At 43.6% G+C, this 19,390-nt stretch overlaps 1 protein-coding gene across 1 annotated transcript in view; it reads left to right on the forward strand.

Annotated features, from left to right (window-relative positions):
• Window positions 1–19,390, forward strand: part of wnt1 (wingless-type MMTV integration site family, member 1) — a 36,349-nt gene continuing 16,959 nt past the window's right edge. Inside the window, exons 1-3 of the mRNA XM_060820874.1 lie at window positions 1–92; window positions 306–559; window positions 4,950–5,215. Coding sequence (XP_060676857.1) covers window positions 1–92; window positions 306–559; window positions 4,950–5,215 — 612 coding nt within the window. The remainder of the gene's footprint in view (window positions 93–305; window positions 560–4,949; window positions 5,216–19,390) is intronic.

The following is a 19,390-nucleotide window of genomic DNA, read 5'->3' on the forward strand; positions in this document are numbered from 1 at the left end:
ATGACATTAGTTCTGGGACTGAAGACTCTGTGGCTTTTGGCGTTCGGCTCCCTTTCCAACACGCTGGCGGTTAATAACAGTGGGAGATGGTGGTAAGTTTCAACCCCCCCCCCCCCAACTCCCGCCCCTACCCCCCTCCCCTCGAACATAAGCCCGAATATGTGTCTTTAACAGATGAAAGAGCCCGCCAGCAGCAGGGACAGGTGCAAGGGCAGTTCTATCAATGCCGTCCGAGTAGTGGGTCTATTTCTGTGCACCATTCTCCAAAATTGCACGTTTTGTTATTTTGTTTGTGTGTGTTTCAGGGGCATTGTAAACATTGCTTCCTCCTCCAACTTGCTGACCGACTCCAAGTACGTCCAGCTGGTTTTGGACCCGAGCCTACAGCTGCTGAGTCGAAAGCAACGGAAACTGATTCGCCAGAACCCGGGCATTCTGCACAGCATCACCGGGGGAGTGCAGTCCGCCATCAGGGAGTGCAAGTGGCAATTCCGCAACCGACGCTGGAACTGTCCAACCAGCCAGAGCTCCAACATCTTTGGCAAAATCGTTAACCGAGGTAGGCTCGGCCAGGCCAGGGGCACCTAGGCCACTTTCAAATCGGTGCCTCCCAGCTCAAGTGTAGCCCAGTCCAGGTCCAGATGGCGAAATAGGCCCGTTGACCCATCAGATTGGGCCCATGTGCAGACATAGAACAAACAAAAAGCCTCACGAGGTTCCCTGTATAGTGTTGGTCAGTTCCGACCTGAAATCAGCCGACCCAAGGTGGATTGGACTGAAAGGCCATGGAACACAGTGTCCCGGGCCCATTCCCGGCCAAGTTAGCCTATTCCCCCCCCCCCCCCCCCCCCCCCGCAGAACAGCCTGCCCAAGCAAAGGTATCGGACTGCGGCAGCAGGTTACTAGGCCGGCTGGGATTGAGGAATCAAACTCTTCACCACAGGCCGAGATTCTTCATAAGGAGAATCTCCCCCTCCCCTCACACACACTCGCACAAAGGTCAGTCTATTGTTGTCTCACTGAGTATTTACTAGGCCAGCATCTTCATTGGGCTGAATGGCAGCATTAAGCCGGTCTGCGCTCCGGTAGCCATCCCTCTCTGTCCTGACACTATCTCAGCTGCCGGCCGAAGGTTGGGAATTTGCACGGTGTTAACTCGATGACAGGATCTGATAACCATTGCGTGCTGAATGTTCACGTTAGGGACCGGCGTTACTAACCTTGATCTCGCTTGGGGCTGAATGGTTCCACCAGTTTCAATGCTGATGTGCAGCTCATTCGAGACCATTCTATCAGTCCTTGCCGATGTCCAGTTTGTTTCTTTTAGATGCTCCTCCAGTGAATTAGTTCTCGTCCTCATTCCCTACGTTTAACGATTTTAACTAACAGTATTTTTTCTTACTCGCCGATGTTCTGATGCTTTCTGCGGTGGTTCTGGCTTTTGTGTGCACCTTTCTCTCTCTGTCTTTCCCTATTTCCTTTGGACACATCTCCCCGCCCTGCCACACCGCCTCTCTGTTCGCTCTCATTATCTCGAATTCGCTGTACACATGACTCTCGCTGTGTTTACTCAACAGTTCGACGTACCGCCGTGTCGTCCGCATGTCTTCATCGCTCTAATAGATTCTTCGCATTTGATGTGGAGTGAATGTCTGAGCGAGTGAGTGAATGGGTGTGTACGTAAGTATATAAGTGACTGTATGTGAGAGAGCATGAGGGTATGTGAGCGTCTGAGACAAAGGGGGTCCGTTTGCGTGAGTGTGTATATCTACGCGTGAGTGTGCGTATCTGTGTGTGTGTGTGTATATCTATGTGAGAGAAAGTGCGTGTGAAAGAGAGTGGGTGACTGTGTATGCGTGAAAGAGTATGTTGAATGACTGTGCGTGAGTGAGAGTTAAGCGAGAGTGTATGAATGAGTGCATGACCATTGCCTCCCCGATATGACAGAGTGTCTATATGCATGTGAAAGAAAGAAAGATTGTGGAATGAACGCATTGGTAAGTGTATGTGTGTGACAGAATGTGTGCATATGCGTGTGAGAGAGTGAGTGTGTGAATGTGAGAGAGATTAAGTGTGTGTGTGAATGAACTTGTGTTTGAAAGAATGTGTTTGTGCGAATGTGTGTCAGAAAGCAAGAATGAGCTTGTGTGAATGTGTGTGTATGAATGTGTGAATGTTCGTGAGATTGAGTATGAGAATGTATGTATGTGAGTGCGTGTGTGTGAATGTAGGTGAGAATATGAGTGAATGTGTGCTTATGAGAGTGTGTGTGAATGTGCATGAGAGACAGAATGAGTGTGTGAGATACTGTGTGTGAATGTTTATAGGTGTGTGCACAAATTTGTGTGTGAGAGAGACAATGAGTGTGTGAATGTGTGTATGAGCATGTGAATGTGCATGTGTGAATGAGTGTGGGGAAATGAATGTATGTGTGTAACTGTGTGTTTGAATGTGTGAGAGTGTGTGTGAGACTGAGCATGTGAATGCGTGCATAAAAGTGTGTGAATGTGTGTGAGACAGTAGGTATGAATGCGCATGAGAGATTGAGTGTGTCAATGTGTGTGTGTGTCAGAGACTGTGGATGGGTGTGAAACTGAGCAAATCAATATGTGCATGGGTGTGTATGTATGCATGAGAGGGTGTGAGTGGGTCAGCGTGTGTGTGATTGTGTGTTTATAGGTGTGTATGTGCAAATGCATGTTTGCATGAATGTGCACGTGTGTAAATGTGTTTGTGTGAATGAGTGCCTGACTAAGTGCATGACTGTGTGTGAGAATGTGCACAGTATTTGATTGTGAGAGTGTGTGTGAATAGGTGTGAAACTGCGCATGTGTGCTTGTGCGTGTGCATGACTGGATGTGTGTTTAAATGTGTGTTTGAATGTTTGAGAAAATGTGTGAATGTGTCTGAGGCTGAACATGTGAATGTGCACGTGAGAGAGCATGTGTGAATGTGCATGGGAGAGAGCGTGCGTGAATGTGCACATGAGAGTGTGTGTGTGTGCACATGAGTGTGTGCGAGAATGTGCACATGAGACAGCATGTGTGAATGTGCACGAGAGAGCGTGTGAATGTGCATGAGAGAGCGTGTGAATGTGCACGAGAGTGTGTGTGAATGCATGCACGTTAGAGAGCATGTGTGAATGTGCACATGAGAGAGCGTGTGTGAATGTGCACGAGTGTGTGAATGCATGCACATGGGAGAGCGTGTGTGAATGCACGAGACAGCGTGTGAGAATGTGCATGAGAGAGCGTGTGTGAATGTGCACATGAGAGAGCATGCATGAATGTGCACGAGTGTGTGTGAATGCGTGCACATGGGAGAGCATGCGTGAATGTGCACATGAGAGAGCGTGTGAGAATGTGCACAAGAGCATGTGTGAATGTGCACATGAGAGAGCGTGTGAGAATGTGCACAAGAGCATGTGTGAATGTGCACATGAGAGAGCGTGTGAGAATGTGCACAAGAGCATGTGTGAATGTGCACATGAGAGAGCGTGTGAGAATGTGCACAAGAGCATGTGTGAATGTGCACATGAGAGAGCGTGAGTGAATGTGCACGTGAGAGGGCATGTGTGAATGTGCACAAGTGTGTGTGAATGCATGCACATGGGAGAGCGGGTGTGAATGTGCACATGAGAGAGCGTGTGTGAATGTACACGAGAGTGTGTGTGTGAATGTGTGCACGTGAGAGAGCATGTGTGAATGTGCACGTGAGAGAGCCTGTAAGAATGTACACGTGAGAGAGCGTGTAAGAATGTGTGTGAATGCACGTACATGAGAGAGAGTGTGTGAGAGGATGGTCGGGTATAAGTGAATGCGTGTTTATGTGCATGTGTGTTTGTGAACGTGTGCTTGTATCAATGTGTGTGTGTAAGAGAGACAGAATGTGCTTGTGTGAATGTGTGCCTTAGCTAGTATATGGGTGTGTGGGTGAGAGATGGACCACATGAATGTGTGTGAGAGTGAACATGAGTGTTTGAGATAGTGTGTGTGAGAGTGAGTGCATGAGAAAGTGTGAGACAATATATGTGTGAATGCAAGCGAGTGTGCGTGTTAGTGTGAGAGAATGTATGAATGTGTGAGAGTGTTTGAACGTAAGTGTGAGGGAGTGAATCTACAATGTGAGTGAGAGTGTGTGTGAATGTGTGTGCGAATACATGTGACAGAGTGTGTGAATGTATGAGAGACTGCAACAGAGTGAGTGTGAGAGAAGAGATGTGTTTGTGGGAGTGTGTGTGAATGTGTGTGAGACACTGAGTGTCTGTGTCTGTGTGAATGTGTCTGTGTGTGAGAATGTGTTTGAATGTTTGAGGAAGTGCGTGGGAATATTTGAGACTCTGAGCATGTGGATGTGCACACGTGTGTCTGAGAGAGTATGTGTTCGAATATGTGTGTGTGAGTATGTGAATGAGAGACCGAGCATGTGAATAGGCGCATGAAAGAATATGCGAAGAGATGCGTGTTATGTGAGAGATTGTGTGTGGGGATGAGCGTGTACAAGTGAATACCTGTTTGAAGGTGTGTGTGTGTGTGTGTGAATGTAGGTGTGTGTGTTCCGCTCTCTCTCGCACATGTAGTATCTCATGCTCCCCATCCCTGTGTGTCTTTTGTTTTTGTTTTGCTATCTAAGTCTCCAAATCTCAGTCTCTCACTCTATATCTTTACGCCCATGTCTCCCCCTGTGCCCTTCCTTCTCGGTCCCTCTCTTTCGGGCTGAGGGTGTTTCTGTGGGAATCTGCTTCAATTCCTCTCTCTCTCTCTCTGCTTCTGCACTAGGGTCTGTACCGCTCCTTCTATTCCTTCGGAGGAGCGGCTTGGCTCTGCGATGCGTGGTTACCGGGAGGGGTGGGGTTGGGGGGAGTCTCTCTCTCTCTCTCTCTCCGGTGTCTGGATCTCTCGGTCTCTGTCCCTCCCTCTGAATTCTTTCCCGGTTTCTTGTCCCCGCAGGTTGCAGAGAAACCGCTTTTATCTTCGCCCTGACCAGCGCGGCGGTAACGCATTCCGTGTCCCGCTCCTGCTCCGAAGGCTCCATTGAGTCGTGTACCTGCGACTACCGGCGGCGGGGACCGGGCGGGACCGACTGGCATTGGGGCGGCTGCAGCGACAACATCGACTTCGGCCGCGTCTTCGGCCGCGAGTTCGTGGACTCAAGCGAAAGGGGCCGGGATCTGCGCTATCTGACCAACCTGCACAATAACGAGGCGGGCAGACTGGTAATGCATGCCATGGTTTCCCTTTGCCCAGTGGGGCCAGGTGTAACTGTGTTTAAGACAGAACCTCGGCAGCGAAACATTTCCAGGAGGTGTTAGGAAGGCACTAGTTCCCGGCCAGTTCAAATCACAGGGATTGAAATCTGGGAGGCGTCCGAACTCCAGCTATGAGGGAACTAACACGATCCAGGTGTCCTTTCTCAAGGCTCTTCCATACAAACCCTAACCCACTAAGCAGCACTTACAGTAACAAGTGTTTGTCCTTGGCTGACCGGCCAGAGTTCGAGCCTGCTCACGCAGACAGGAAAGAGCCAGCAGAGAGCTGGTGCGGCTGTGGTCTGGGCACTGGCGAGGAGATGGGAACGCTCATGGGAGGGGTCTGCTTCACACCGGTCCCCCCATCACGAGCAGGCGGCTTGATCTTCCACATCTGGACAGAGAGCCTGGCTGTTCATTCAGCCAGTGCGCAGGGCCAAAGGGTCCTGGCTCCAAAAGCCCCCTTCACTGGCCAAGGACATTCTCCCGGCAAATGAGGTCTTTTTCAACAGACTAGTGGGCGTAAGCAGTTTGGAGACTCCCAGCTCACGTCAGTAGTAATGGTCCCTGTCAAGCCCCACTCAGAATCTTGTATGTTTCAATAAGAACACCCTTCATTCTTCCAAACTCTAATGAATAACAACCCAACCTGATTCGCTGTTCTTGATAAGTGAACCCCTTCAGCCCAGGAATCAACCTCATGAATCTCTTTTGAACAGCCTCCAATACTGGTATACTCCAGGTGCAGACGCACCAACACCCTGTAGTGGTAACAAGACTGTCGTATTTTTAAACTCCAACACCCCCCCCCCACCCCCCAGTAATAAAGGCCAAAATGACATTATCTGTTTTAACGATTGCATGCTAATATTTTATACAAATGAGATGGTTCTTTCAAAGTTCCCCACAACTACATGACCTAGTTTAGTGTGTGGCTCGATTCAACTAGTGGCCCGGTTCAATCCCTGTTACAGTTGAATCCATAGTCCAGACAACGGTGCTGAAAACACTCCTTTCCAAACTACACAGCCTTTCCAACACTAAAAACACCAGACATCTTTTTGCTGAAATAGAGTTTAATGATGAATATATATGCATCGGTTAAGGGCAGCACAGTGGCTCAGTGTTAAACACTGCTGCCTCAAAAGCACCAGGAAGCCGGATTCGATTCCAGCCTCGGGCGACTGTCTGTGTGGGTTTCTGCCCGGCGCTCCAGTTTCCTCCCACAATCGAAAGGTGTGCAGGTTCGGTGAACTGGCCTTGCTAAATTGCCCATAGTGTCCAGGGATGTGTAGTTGAGGTGCACAAGTCAGGGTAATAGAGAAGGGGATTGAGTCTGGGTGGGTTACTCTTTGGATGGTCGGTGTGGGCCTGTTTCCACACTGTAGGGATTCTATGATTAAAAAAAGTAGGTGTAAAGTGATCTCTTATACAGCAATTTAGTTAACAGTTAACATCAATCTTCTGGTGAATAGGTTTGTAATAATACAACTTAGAGTCAGAGGTGTACAGCATGGGAACAGACCCTTCAGTCCATGCCGACCAGATATCCCAACCCAATCTAGTCCCACCTGCCAGCACCTGGCCCACATCCCTCCAAACCCTTCCTATTCATATACCCATCCAAATGCCTCTTAAATGTTGCAATTGTACCAGCCTCCACCACATCCTCTGGCAGCTCATTCCATACACATACCACCTTCTGTGTGAAAAATTTGCCCCATAGGTCTCTTTTATATCTTTCCCCTCTCACACTAAACCTATGCCCTCTAGTTCTGGGCTCCCCCACCCCAGGAAAAAGACTTTGCCTATTTACCCTATCCATGCCCCTCATAATTTTGTAAACCTTTATAAGGTCGCCCCTCAGCCTCCGACGCTCCAAGGAAAACAGGACCAGCCTGTTCAGCCTCTCCCTGTAGCTCGGATGCTCCAACCCTGGCAACATCCTTGTAAATCCTTTCTGAACCCTTTCAAGTTTCACAACATCTTTCCGATATGAAGGAGACCAGAATTGCACACAATATTCTAACAGTGGCCTAACCAATGTCCTGTACAGCCGCAACATGACATCCCAACTCCTGTACTCAATACTCTGACCAATGTCTTTTGAATGTTGTAACTGTATCTCCATCTACGACTTGCTCTGGCAGTTCATTCCACATATGATCCACCCTCTGTGTAAGAAAATTATCCCTCAGTCCTTTTTAAATCTTTCTCCTCTCACCTTAAACCTATGCCCTCTAGTTTTGAACTCCCCTACCCTGAGGAAAAGACCTTGGCTATTCACCCTATCCATGCCTCTCATAATTTTATAAACCTCTGCCAGGTCACCCCTCAGCCTACCATACCAGTGGAAAATTTCACAGCCTATGCAGCCCCCCTCATAACTTAAATCCTCCAATCCTGGCAACATCCTTGTAAATCCTCCCCGAACCCTCCCCAATTTAACAACATCCTTTCCACAGCAGAACTAGCAGAACTCTACAAAGCAGCCCTACCAACACCCTGCACATCTGCTCAAGGAGACCAGAATTGCATGCAATATTCCAACAGTGGCCTAACCAATGTCCTGTACAGCCACAACATGACCTCCCAACTCCTGTACTTAATACTCTGACCAATAAAGGAAAGCATATCAAATGCCTTCTTCACTATCCTATTTACCTGCGACTCCTCTTTCAAGGAGCTATGAACCTGCGTTCCAAGGTCTCTTTGTTCAGCAACACTCCATTGGACCTTACCATTAAGTGTATAAGTCCTGCTAAAATTTGCTTTCCCAAAATGCAGCATCTCACCTTTATCTGAATTAAACTCCATCTGCCACCTCTCAGCCCATTGGCCCATCTGGTCAAGATCCTGTTGTAATCTGAGGTAACCCTCTTCGCTGTCCACTACACCTCCAATTTTGGTATCATCTGCAAACTTACTAACTGTACCTCTTATACTCGCATTCAAATCATTTATGTAAATGACAAAAAGTAGTGGACCCAGCTCCGATCCTTGTGGCACTCCACTGGTCACAGGCCTCCAGTCTGAAAAACAACCCTCCACCACCACCCTCTGTCTTCTACCTTTGAGCCAGTTCTGTATCCAAATGGCTAGTTCTCCCTGTATTCTGTGAGATCTAACTTTGCTAATCAGTCTCCCATGGGGAACCTTGTCGAACGCCTTAATGAAGTCCATATAGATCACATCTACTGCTCTGCCCTCATCAATCTTCTTTGTTACTTCTTCAAAAAACTCAATCAAGTTTGTGAGACATGATTTCCCATGCACAAAGCCAAGTACACTATCCCTAATCTGTCCTTGCCTTTCCAAATACATGTACATCCTGACCCTTAGGATTCCCTCCAACAACTTGCCCACCACCGAAGTCAGGCTATAGTTCCCCGGCTTGTCTTTACCACCCTTCTTAAACAGTGGCACCACGTTAGTCAACCTCCAGTTTTCCGGCACCTCACTTGTGACTATCGATGATACAAATATCTCAGCACGAGGTCCAGCAGTCACTTCTCTAGCTTCCCACAGATTTCTCGGGTACACCTGATCAGGTCCTGGGGATTGATCCACCTTTACCCGTTTCAAGACATCCAGCACTTCCTCCTCTGTAATCTGGACATTTTGCAAGATGTCACCATCTATTTCCCTACAGTTCTGAAACAAGTGTTCTCTCTCTGCCAAATTGTAAATGGGAATCATCTCATATCTCTAATTTTGTTACCAATTGCACCCTTTTCTGTGGCACAGAATTCCACAGGCTCACTAATCTCCGGGTGAAGACATTTCTCCTCATCTCAGACCTAAATGACCTACCCCATTTCCTTAGACTGTGACCCTTGGTTCTGGACTCCCCATTCATCTGGAATATCCTTCCTGTGTTTGTCCTGTCTTGTCATTGCTGGTCAAGATGTAGGTCACAACTATGGCTTTGCTCGGGTTTCTGAAAGCGTGATTGTCAAAATTGCAGTTTCTGGTGTTGGTATTTTGCTGTTACTATGGTGTTTTACGATACATGATAAAAGTAGTGAAGACAGCCATTTGCAAACTGTGCCATCTGTTTGAGAATGTGGTCCAGAATTGTGATGGACATAGGTAGCTCGGGTATAGCAGCAAAAGTGAGGGGTGGAAAAGTAAAAGATAACTTATTACCTGAGAGAATTGGAGCAATGCAAAGTTTGGATACAATGAAGAACAAGCGCACAAAGAAGCATGATGCAGCTTAACAAGCCCGATCAAGGACAAAAAGCATACTATCAGGCTGTGAACAAAAATGCAGCAAAATAGCAAGCTCACAAAAAATGGGCTTGAAATATGACATCTGAAAAGACAAACATGCGCACAATGCAACTTGAAGAGAAGTGAGCTGCAAAACATAGAACATAGAAAATAGGAGCAGGACTAGGCCATTAAGCTTGTTGAGTTTACTCCACCATTTAATATGATCAAGGCTGATCATCCTACTCAGTATAGCTACAATCTCACCACTTTCTGGATTAAGAAATTTCTCTTCATCTGAAATAGTGAGTTCCATGATCTACACTCCAATCATGGGAACTGTTTCAGAATTAATAGGATCTTGAAAGGTGACCACCAATACATGCATTATTCCTAAGGTCACATATTTTAGTACTCTGGATGTAGATTATTGGGCCCTGGGGATTCATTGGCCTTTCATCCCATCAATTTCCTCAACACCATTTTCCTACTAATACTGATTTCTTTCACTTCTTGTCTCTGATGAGATTCTGTGTTCCCAACAATTTTTGGGATGTAATCCTTTGTGAAAGTAGAACCAATGTGTGTATTGAATTAAAACAAAGAACTGTGGGTGCTAGAAATCAAACAAAAACAGAAATTGCTGGAGAAACTCAACAGATCTGGCAGCATTTGTGGAGGGAAAGCAGATTTAACAACTTGAGTGCAGTGATGCTTTTTCAGTACTGTTTATTTGGTTTGCCATCTCTGTGTTCCCCAATATAATTTTCCCTGTTTGTGTTACGGATCTACTTTTATCTTAATTAATCTTTTTCCCTTCATGTACCTATGGAAGCTTTTACAAGAAGTTTGTATGTTCTCCGTAAGATTAGTCTCATACTCTATATTCCCCCTCTTTAAAAATCTCTTTGCTCTCCTTTGCTGAAATCTAAACTGCTCCCAATCCCCAGGTCTGCCATTTTGTATGCCCCTTCCATGAATATAATACTATCCCTAATTTCCCTTGTTAGCCATAGATGGGCCATCTGTTTCTTTTTCTTTTCATGCCAGACGAGAATGCAGTTCCTCTGTGTACTCTTTCAATGTCTGTCATTGACTATCCATCATCATCCTTTTGAGTAACATTCCCCAATATACCATAGCTAACTCGCACTTCATGTCATAAAAGATTCCTTTGTTTAGATTTAGTATCGTAGTCTCAGAATCAACTATGTCACTCTCTACCTTAAATGAAGAATCCTACCATATTACGATCGATCTTCCCTAAAGGACCTCGCACAGCGAGATTGCCAATTCTTCCTTTCTCTTGACACAAGGTCCAGTGTAATATGGCCTGTTTTTTAGTTGGTTCTTCAACATAATTGATTCAGAAAATTATGGTACATTTGGTACACACTCCAGGAATTCTTCCTCTACTGCATTGTCACTGATATGATTAAGGTCACCCAGAATTACAGCTTTATTGCTTGCATCTCTAATTTCCTGTTTAATGTCATCCCCAACACTACCACAACAGTTTCCATGTCAAAATATAATCCCTACTAATATTTTCTACACCTTGGCATTTCTATTTGTGCAGATTGCATTTCACTGGAGCTAATATCCTTTCCCACTATTGCATTAATTTATTCTTTAACCAGCAATGCTACCCCACCTCCTTTTCCTTTTCACTTGTCTTCTTGAAAACTGAATATCTTGGATATTCAGTTCCCGTCCTTGATCACCCTGTAGCCACATAATCCCAACTATATGATACCCATTTATATCTATTTCTGTGACTAATTCAACCATTTTACTGCAAATGTTTTGTACATCGAGACATAAGGCCTTAGGCTTGTCTTTTTAACATTCTTAGTCCCATTCATTACTTTGCACTATGGCCCTGCTTCATTCTTGCATTTTAATTCTCTGCCTAAACCCTCTCTTATTTCCTATTCTGTATTTTGTTTTTGCCCTTGTTTCTCTTTCTTCTGTTTCCTCTTCTGTCTTCCCACCCTTGTGCTATTTGAGTTAAACCCTCCCTACCTGCACTACATATACTCCCCCAAGGACATCAGTGTCAATCCTGCCCAGCTTTTCTAGTCCACCTCTCCCAGAACTAGTCCCGAAGTCAGAGGAATCTGAAACTCTCCCCCTTGCAACATCTTCCCAGCCACTTATTGGATTGATATATCCTGCCATTTCTACTCTGATTAGCATGTGGCACTGATAGCAAACCTGAGATCACTACCTTTGAGGTCTGACCTTTTAACTTGGTCCCTAACTCCCCATATTCAGCTTTTAGGACCTCATCCCATTTCTTTTTACCTAGGTAATTCGTATTGATGTATATCACAATCACTGGCTGTTCACTCTCCTGCTGTGTATTTGATTCAGTTTCCTACAACAACATGTTGTGGATCCAACCAGGGATCAGGCTATTTTAGATCTGGCAATGTGTAGTGAGGCTGGTTTAATAAATGATGTCAGAGTAAAAAAGAACCTCAGAAACAGTGATCATAGTAGAATGTAGCATTCAGTTTGAGAGGGAGGAACTTGTTTCAGAAACAACTGTACTAAGCTGAAACATGGGCAATTACAAAGGAATGAGGGCAGAGCTCATTGGAATGGACCGGGAAAGGAGTTTAGCAGCAAAGATGGTTAAGGAACAATGGCAGACATTTAAGAAAATAGTTCAAGGCTCACAGTAAAGGCACATTCCAAGGAGGAAGGAGGAGTTTAGGAAAAGGATAAAGGCAACTTTGGTTAACCAAGGAAGTTAAGGATAGCGTCAAATTGAAAGAAAAAGAACATAAAATGAGTTGAAGATTAGTAGCAAACCAGAGGATTAGGAAAGTTTTTAAAACCCATGAAAGACAACAAAAAAAACCAGGAAGAAAATAAACCTGAAGGACAACTTGCAAGTATTATCAAGACAGACAGCAAGGGCTTCTTTAAACATATGCATCGGGGGGAGAAGCCAAAGTGAACAGAGACCCCTTAGAGAACGAGGCGAGGGAACTGATAATGGGGAACCAGTAAATTGCAGAGGAGGTGAACAAATGCTTTGCATCAGTCGTCACAGTAGAAGACATTAATAGCATCTGAAAATCACTAAATAATCGGGGGGGGGGTGCGTGGGGAAGAAATAAACACAATAACTGTCATGAGAAAAAGTGTGAGGGAAACTAATGGGGTGAAAGATCAATTTGATCCTGTATCCTAGGCTGTTAATAAAGTAGCTACAGAGATAATGGATGTATTGGAAGTAATCTTCCAAGAATCCTAAGATTCTGGAAAATCCCAGAGGACTGAAAACTACCAAAGTAACATCTTTGTTTGAAAAGGGGATGCAAGAAATGGGTAACTATAGGCCAGTTAGCTTAAACTCTGTGATTGGGAAAAAAATTGAAGTTTATTATAAAAGATGTAATAGCAGAGCATTTAGAAATACATAATATGATCAAGCAGAAGTCAGCATGACGTCATGAAGGGGAAATCATGCCTGACAAAATTACTAGAATTCTTTAAGGAGGTAACAAGCAGTATTAAAGGGGGAAGCGGTGGTTGCAATATATTTGGATTTTCAGAAGGCACATGATGAGATACCATACATTAAGCTGCTTCATAAGAACCCTTGGTATTGGGGGCAGTATATAAGCATGGATAGAGGATTGGCGACCTAATAGAAGACAAAGTGTTGGGATAAGGGGGCAAACTGTAACTAGTGTTATACCACAGAGAATAATGCTGGGGCCACAACCTGTTACAATATATATTAATGACTTGGATGAGGAAGATAAATGTACAATTGCCAGGTTTACAGATGATACTAAAATAGGTGGGAAGGCAACCAGTAAGGATGACACAAAGTCTGCAGAAGGATATAGACAGGTTAAGGAATTGGGCAAAAATATGGCAGATGGAATTTAATGTGGTGAAATGTGAAGTTATGCACTTTGACAGGGAGAATAGAGGAGCTGCATATTATCTAAATAGAGTAAGATTGCAGAATGCTACAGAAGAGGGATTTGAGAATCCTCATCCATGAATCACAAAAAAAAACTAGCATCCAAGTTCAGCAGGTAATGGGAAAGCAAGTGGAATATCATCGTTTATTTCAATGGGAATGGAGTATAAAAGTAGGGAGGCTTTGCTAAAACTATACAAAGCACTAGGTAAGTCACTGCTGGAATACTGCGAACAGTTTAGGCCTATTATCTGAGGAAAGATAGACTGGCATTGAAGGCAGTCCAGAGAATGTTCACTGGGCTGATAGCAGATATTGAGGGACTGCCTTATGAGGACAATTTAAATAGGTTGGCTCTGTACTCACTGGGATTTAGAAGAAGGTGAAGCAACGTTATTGAAACATAAGAGATTCTTAAGGGACCTGACAGGATAGATGCAGAAAGGTTGTTTCCCTTGTAGGACAAGAGGGCATAATCTCAGAATAAAATCTTGCATGTTTAAGAAGAGATAAGGAGGAATTTCTTCTCTCAGAGGATAGTAAATCTGTGGAATTCTTTACTGCAGGGAGCTGTCAGATCTGGGTTATTAAATATATTCAAGGTTAAGATAAACAGATAATTAATCAATAAGGGAATCAAGGATTATGGAGAAAGGACAGGAAATTAGAGTTGAGAATTATCAGATCAGCCATAATCTCATTGAATGGCAGAGCAGGCTCAATGGGCTGAATGGTCTATTTCTGCTCCTATGTCTTATGATTTCTATAGTGTTCACTCATTTATTTCTCCTTTCCTGTGCAACAGAGCTAACTGTGCTGCAATGAATTTGGCTTTTGCTACTTTCCTCAGAGAAGCCATTCACCGACCCCCCCACAACAATATCCAAAGCAGTATATGTGTTTTGCTGGGGAATGGCTACAGTGGATTGCCTGCCTATTTCCCTTACTCTACCCAGTGATCATCCTTTAGATTTACCTGTGAAAATCAAACAATATCAATTACTCAAGGGCACTTCTCTGAACCTCTGCACTATTGCCCTTACAAACGATCAACCCAAAATAAAGATCTTATAAATTATAAGCAATAAAAATACTCACAATGAAGGTTTGGTTTGGGGACGGGCAAAGGGGAAGCAAATAGTTCACAATGGAAATTAAAACAAGGAAAAAGATAACAGTTCAAGGGAAGTGAGGAAATGCTTCCTTGAACAGGAATTTTGTTCTGGTCTTTATAGTGGAAGATACAAATAACATGCCAATAATTGATGGCAAGGAGGCTACAGGAGGGCGAGGACCTAGAAATTATCACTAAAGAGGTAATGTTGGGCTAATGGGGCTAAAGCTGGACAAGTCTCCTGGCCAAGATGGAATGCATCCCAGAGTACCAAAAGAGATTGGAGGTGGGGGGGGGGGGGGGGGGCGGAATAGCAAATGTGCTTGTCGTAATTTGCCAAAATTTGTTCAACTCTAGGGTTGATTGGAAAATAGCAAATGTGATGCCACTGTTTAAAAAAGGAGTTGGACAAAAGGTGGGTAACTATAGGCCCATTATCTTAACTTCTATAGTGGCAAAAATGCTTGAATCTCTAGTCAAGGAAGAAATAGCAAGACATCTGATAGAAATTGCCCCACTGGGCAGATGCAGCAAAGGTTCATGAAAGGCAGATCAAGTTTAACTTATTCATTGGAATTGTTTGAGGACATTACAAGCACGGTGGACAAAAGGGAACTGGTGGATGTGGTGTATCTGGATTTCCAGAAGGCACTCAACAAGGTGTCACACAAAAGGCTGTATAAGATAAAGGTGCATGCATTATGGATAATGTATTAGCATGGATAGAAGATTGTTAATTAACTGGAAGCAAAGAGTGGGAATAAATGGGTATTTTTCTGGTTGGCAATCAGTGGCTAGTGGTTTGCCTCAGGGATCAGTGCTGGGACTGCAATTGTTTACAATTTACAGAGATGATTAACGGTTGGGGACCAAGTGTAGTGTATCAAAGTTTGCAGATGACACTAAGATGAATGGTACAGCAAAGTGTGCAGAGGACACGGAAAGTCTGCAGAGATATAAAGATACTTTTAGTGAGTGGGCAAGTGTCTGGCAGATGGAGAACAATGTTGGTACATGTGAGGTCATCCATTTTGGTCAGAAGAACAGCAAAATGGATTATTATTTAAACGGTGAAAAATTGCAGCATGCTGCTGTGCAGAGGGAGCCGGGTGTTCTTGTACATGAATCTCAAAACGTTGGTTTGCAGGTGCAGCAGGCAATTGAGAGGGCAAATGGAATATTGCCCTTCACTGCTACAGAGATGGAGTTTAAAAATAGGGAGGTTATGTTGCAGCTGTATAGGGTGCTAGTGAGGCTACACGTGGAGTATTGCGTGCAGTTTTGGTCTCCTTACTTGAGAAAGTATGTACCAGCATTGGAGGGGGTGCAGTGGAGGTTCACAGGATTGATTCCAGAGTTGAGAGGGTTGGCTTATGAGGAGAGATTGAGTAGACTGGGATATACTGATTAGAATTTAGAAGATTGAGGGGGTATCTTTTAGAAACATATAAAATTATGAAGGGAATAGATAAGATTGAAGCAGTGAGGTTGTTTCCACTGGTGGGTGAATCTAGAACGATGAGGCACAGCCTCAAAATAAGGAGGAACTTCTTCACCCAAAGGCTTGTGAATCTGTAGAATTCTCTGTCAAGTGAAGCAGTTGAGGCTACCTCATTGAATGTTTTGAAGGCAAAGATAGATAGATTTTTAAACAGTAAAGGAATTAAGGGTTATGGTGAATGGGCAGGTAACTGGAGCTGAGTCCATGAAGATCAGCTGTGATCTTATTGAATGGTGGAGCAGGTTCGAAGGGCCAGATGGCCTATTCCTGCTCCTATTTCTTATGTTTTCACAAAGGAAGTAAAACAAGGAAGAAGTAGCCACAATGGGGTTTAAACAAGGAAAAGGCTTATTGCTCATTATAGAGTTTAAACGAAGGGCAAATAAGCCATTCATGTTGGATATTAAACAGCTCTCAATGGAGAGCTTCAGAAGGTGAAAGTAAATAGTTTATATTCGAGTTTGAAGAACAAGCAATCAGTTTACAATAGAGATTAAACAAGGAGAAAGCAAACTGGATCGAGTAGAGTTTCAACAAGAAAAAAGTAAACTGCTCACAATGGAAAGTTTCAACAGAGGGAAAGTAAATAGCTCCAATTGAATTTAAACAAGGGAAAGTAAACAGCTTACAATGGCAATTAAAAAGAAAGTAAACAGCTCACAATGGAGTCTAAACAGAAGAAACTAAACAGTTCACTATGCAGGCTATGCAGGTAAAAGAAAAGAAATTAAGCACAGTATCAACTTGAATCTAGGTTCGTGGATGAGATAGAACTCACTGTCCAACAGATAGAGGTTTTTTTTGACTCCTCAGACACACAGTTCATTCACATCTAATAGCACACGCTTCCCCTTTATATTTGTTCAGTCACTTAATTCAATAATTAAACAGTCAGCAATCGAACCCTTGCTATACTGTCAGATTCTCCAGTTCAAAATAAAACTTTTATGGACAAACAAACAACAGAACAGAAACTAATAAAAATGGACCAAGGATTATTTCCATAGTCTATGTCTTATCTGAAAATACAACCTTCCACAGCACACCCCCTTTTCTTTCAGGAAAAATCACATTTCTTCACAAAACCAGCTGAACATCAGAAATACATCATTTTTACATCTCCTCATATCACCAAGTGTTCCTCTTTAAGGATCTTCAATAATTTATTAGAACAAATACCTTTAGTCACAAAACTATCTAATAATTGGCAAACTGCATCCACCGACTGTGTGCTACAGATATCTTTACCTTCTAACAGTTCCTTCACTTGCGCAAGGTCCACCTTCAACCTCTTCTTGGTGACAACCTGTACCAAAGGAAGGATTACCCATGTAGGATTCTACAGGCAATTGTTTTCTCAGAATTGCTCTTAAGTGGGATTTCCTTCAGAGTATTGTAAAAACATGCCTCCAGCATTCATTGTTTCTACTAGTGTCAGTGTTTCAGCAGCTAAGGTACTTTTAACCATCCTTTTTTTATTTCTTGGTTTCCCAGGCCAACGGACAACATTTATCATCATTATTTCCCATTACCAATATGATGAAGCAAAAACAGATATTGCTGGAGAAACTTGGCAGTTCTGAAGAAGGATCACTGGACTTGAAACGTTAACTCTGCTTTCTCTCCACAGCTGCTGCCAGCCTTGCTGAGTTTCTCCAGCAATTTCTACTTTTGTTTCAGATTTCCAGTTCTTTGTTTTATATTACTAATTGATAGACTCTGCTATACCAGAATAGCCACCTGGAGATCTTGCATGTACACCAGATGATAAAAAGGGCCCAGTTTCATATATTCTGGGTTCCATAAGACTTGAAAATTGAGTATGCATTTTTGCATAAACGTGAACTTAATTTTGCTAATGTTTCATTTGTCCTCAAGACTTCTTCATCAGTCACATGCTTCGTTGTAGCAATATACCATAACTGTCCATTCAGACTAGACCTGATGCTCATCAGTTTATTTGTAAAATCAGACTTCTTAATTGGTTTATCTCATCCCTTGAATACACATCTTTTAAAGGCCAGTTGATTAGAGTTCAGAACTAACATATTCCTGCAAAAATGAAGGATAAGGATGGCAAGATACAGGAACCTTGGCTGACAAGAGAAATTGAGAGTTCAGTCAAAAAGGAAAAAGAGACATACGTAAGGTTTAGGAAACTGAAGACAGACAGAGCCCCTGAAGAATACAAAGATAGTTGGAAAGAACTCAGACAAAGAACGAGGAGGGCTGAAAGGGACCATGAAATGTCTTTGGCAAACAGGACTGAGAAAACAGCATTATATCAGAAATAAGGGGCAAAAGGGTAGGGTGGCTCCATTCAAGGACAGAGGAGAGAATTTATGCGTGGAACCAGAGGAAGTGGGTGAGGTCCTTGATGAACACTTTGCATTAATATTCACAAAGGAGAATGACATGGTGGATGGTGAGTTTTGGGAGAGGTATGTTGATATTCTGGGGCATGATAATACTAAAAAAGGAGGAGGTGCTAGGTGTTTTAAAAAGCATTAAGGTAGACAAGTCCCCAGGACCTGATGGGATCGATCCCAGAATGCTGAGGGAAACAAGTGTGGAAATTGCTGGGACCTTGTACGAAATCTTTGTATCCTCTTTAGTCACAAGAGAGGACTCAGAGGAATAAAGAATGGCAACATCATTCATCTGTTTCAGAAGGGCAACTGGGATAATCCAGGAAATTATGTCAGTGGCAGGAAAACTATTCAAGAAGAGTCTTAGCGATAGGATTTACTCACTTTTGGAAATATATGGACTTTTTAGTGATAGGCAGCAAGGCTTTGAATGGGGAAGGTCGTGTCTCAAAACCTTGATTGAGTTTTTTGAGGAAGTGACAAAAATTATTGATGAGGGCAGGATGGTAGATGTTGTCAAATGGACTTGCGCAAGGCCTTCTGACAAGGTGTCTCATGGCCAGACTGATACAAACAGTGAAGTCACATGGGATCCACAATGAGTTGATAAGATAGATACAGAACTGGCTCAATCATAGAATACAGAGAGTAGCAGTGGAACGTGTTTTCCTGACTGGAGATCTGTGACCAGTGGTGTTCTGCAGGGATCAGTATTGGTAGTTAGTATATGATTTGGAGGATAATGTAGGTGGATTGATTAATACGTTTGCAGAGGACATAAAGATTGGGGGAGCTGTGGACAGTGAGGAGGACTGTCAGATGATACAGCAGGACATATATAGGCTGGAGACTTGGGCAGAGAAATGGCAGATGGAGTTTAATCTGGACAAATACAAGATGATGCACTTTGGAAGAGCTAATGCAGGAGGGAAGTATACATTAGATGGCAGAACTCTTAGAATTCTAGAATCTACATACAGAGATCTGGGCATAC

Source organism: Hemiscyllium ocellatum, chromosome X (genome assembly GCF_020745735.1).
Source record: "Hemiscyllium ocellatum isolate sHemOce1 chromosome X, sHemOce1.pat.X.cur, whole genome shotgun sequence".
NCBI classification, from domain to species: domain Eukaryota; kingdom Metazoa; phylum Chordata; class Chondrichthyes; order Orectolobiformes; family Hemiscylliidae; genus Hemiscyllium; species Hemiscyllium ocellatum.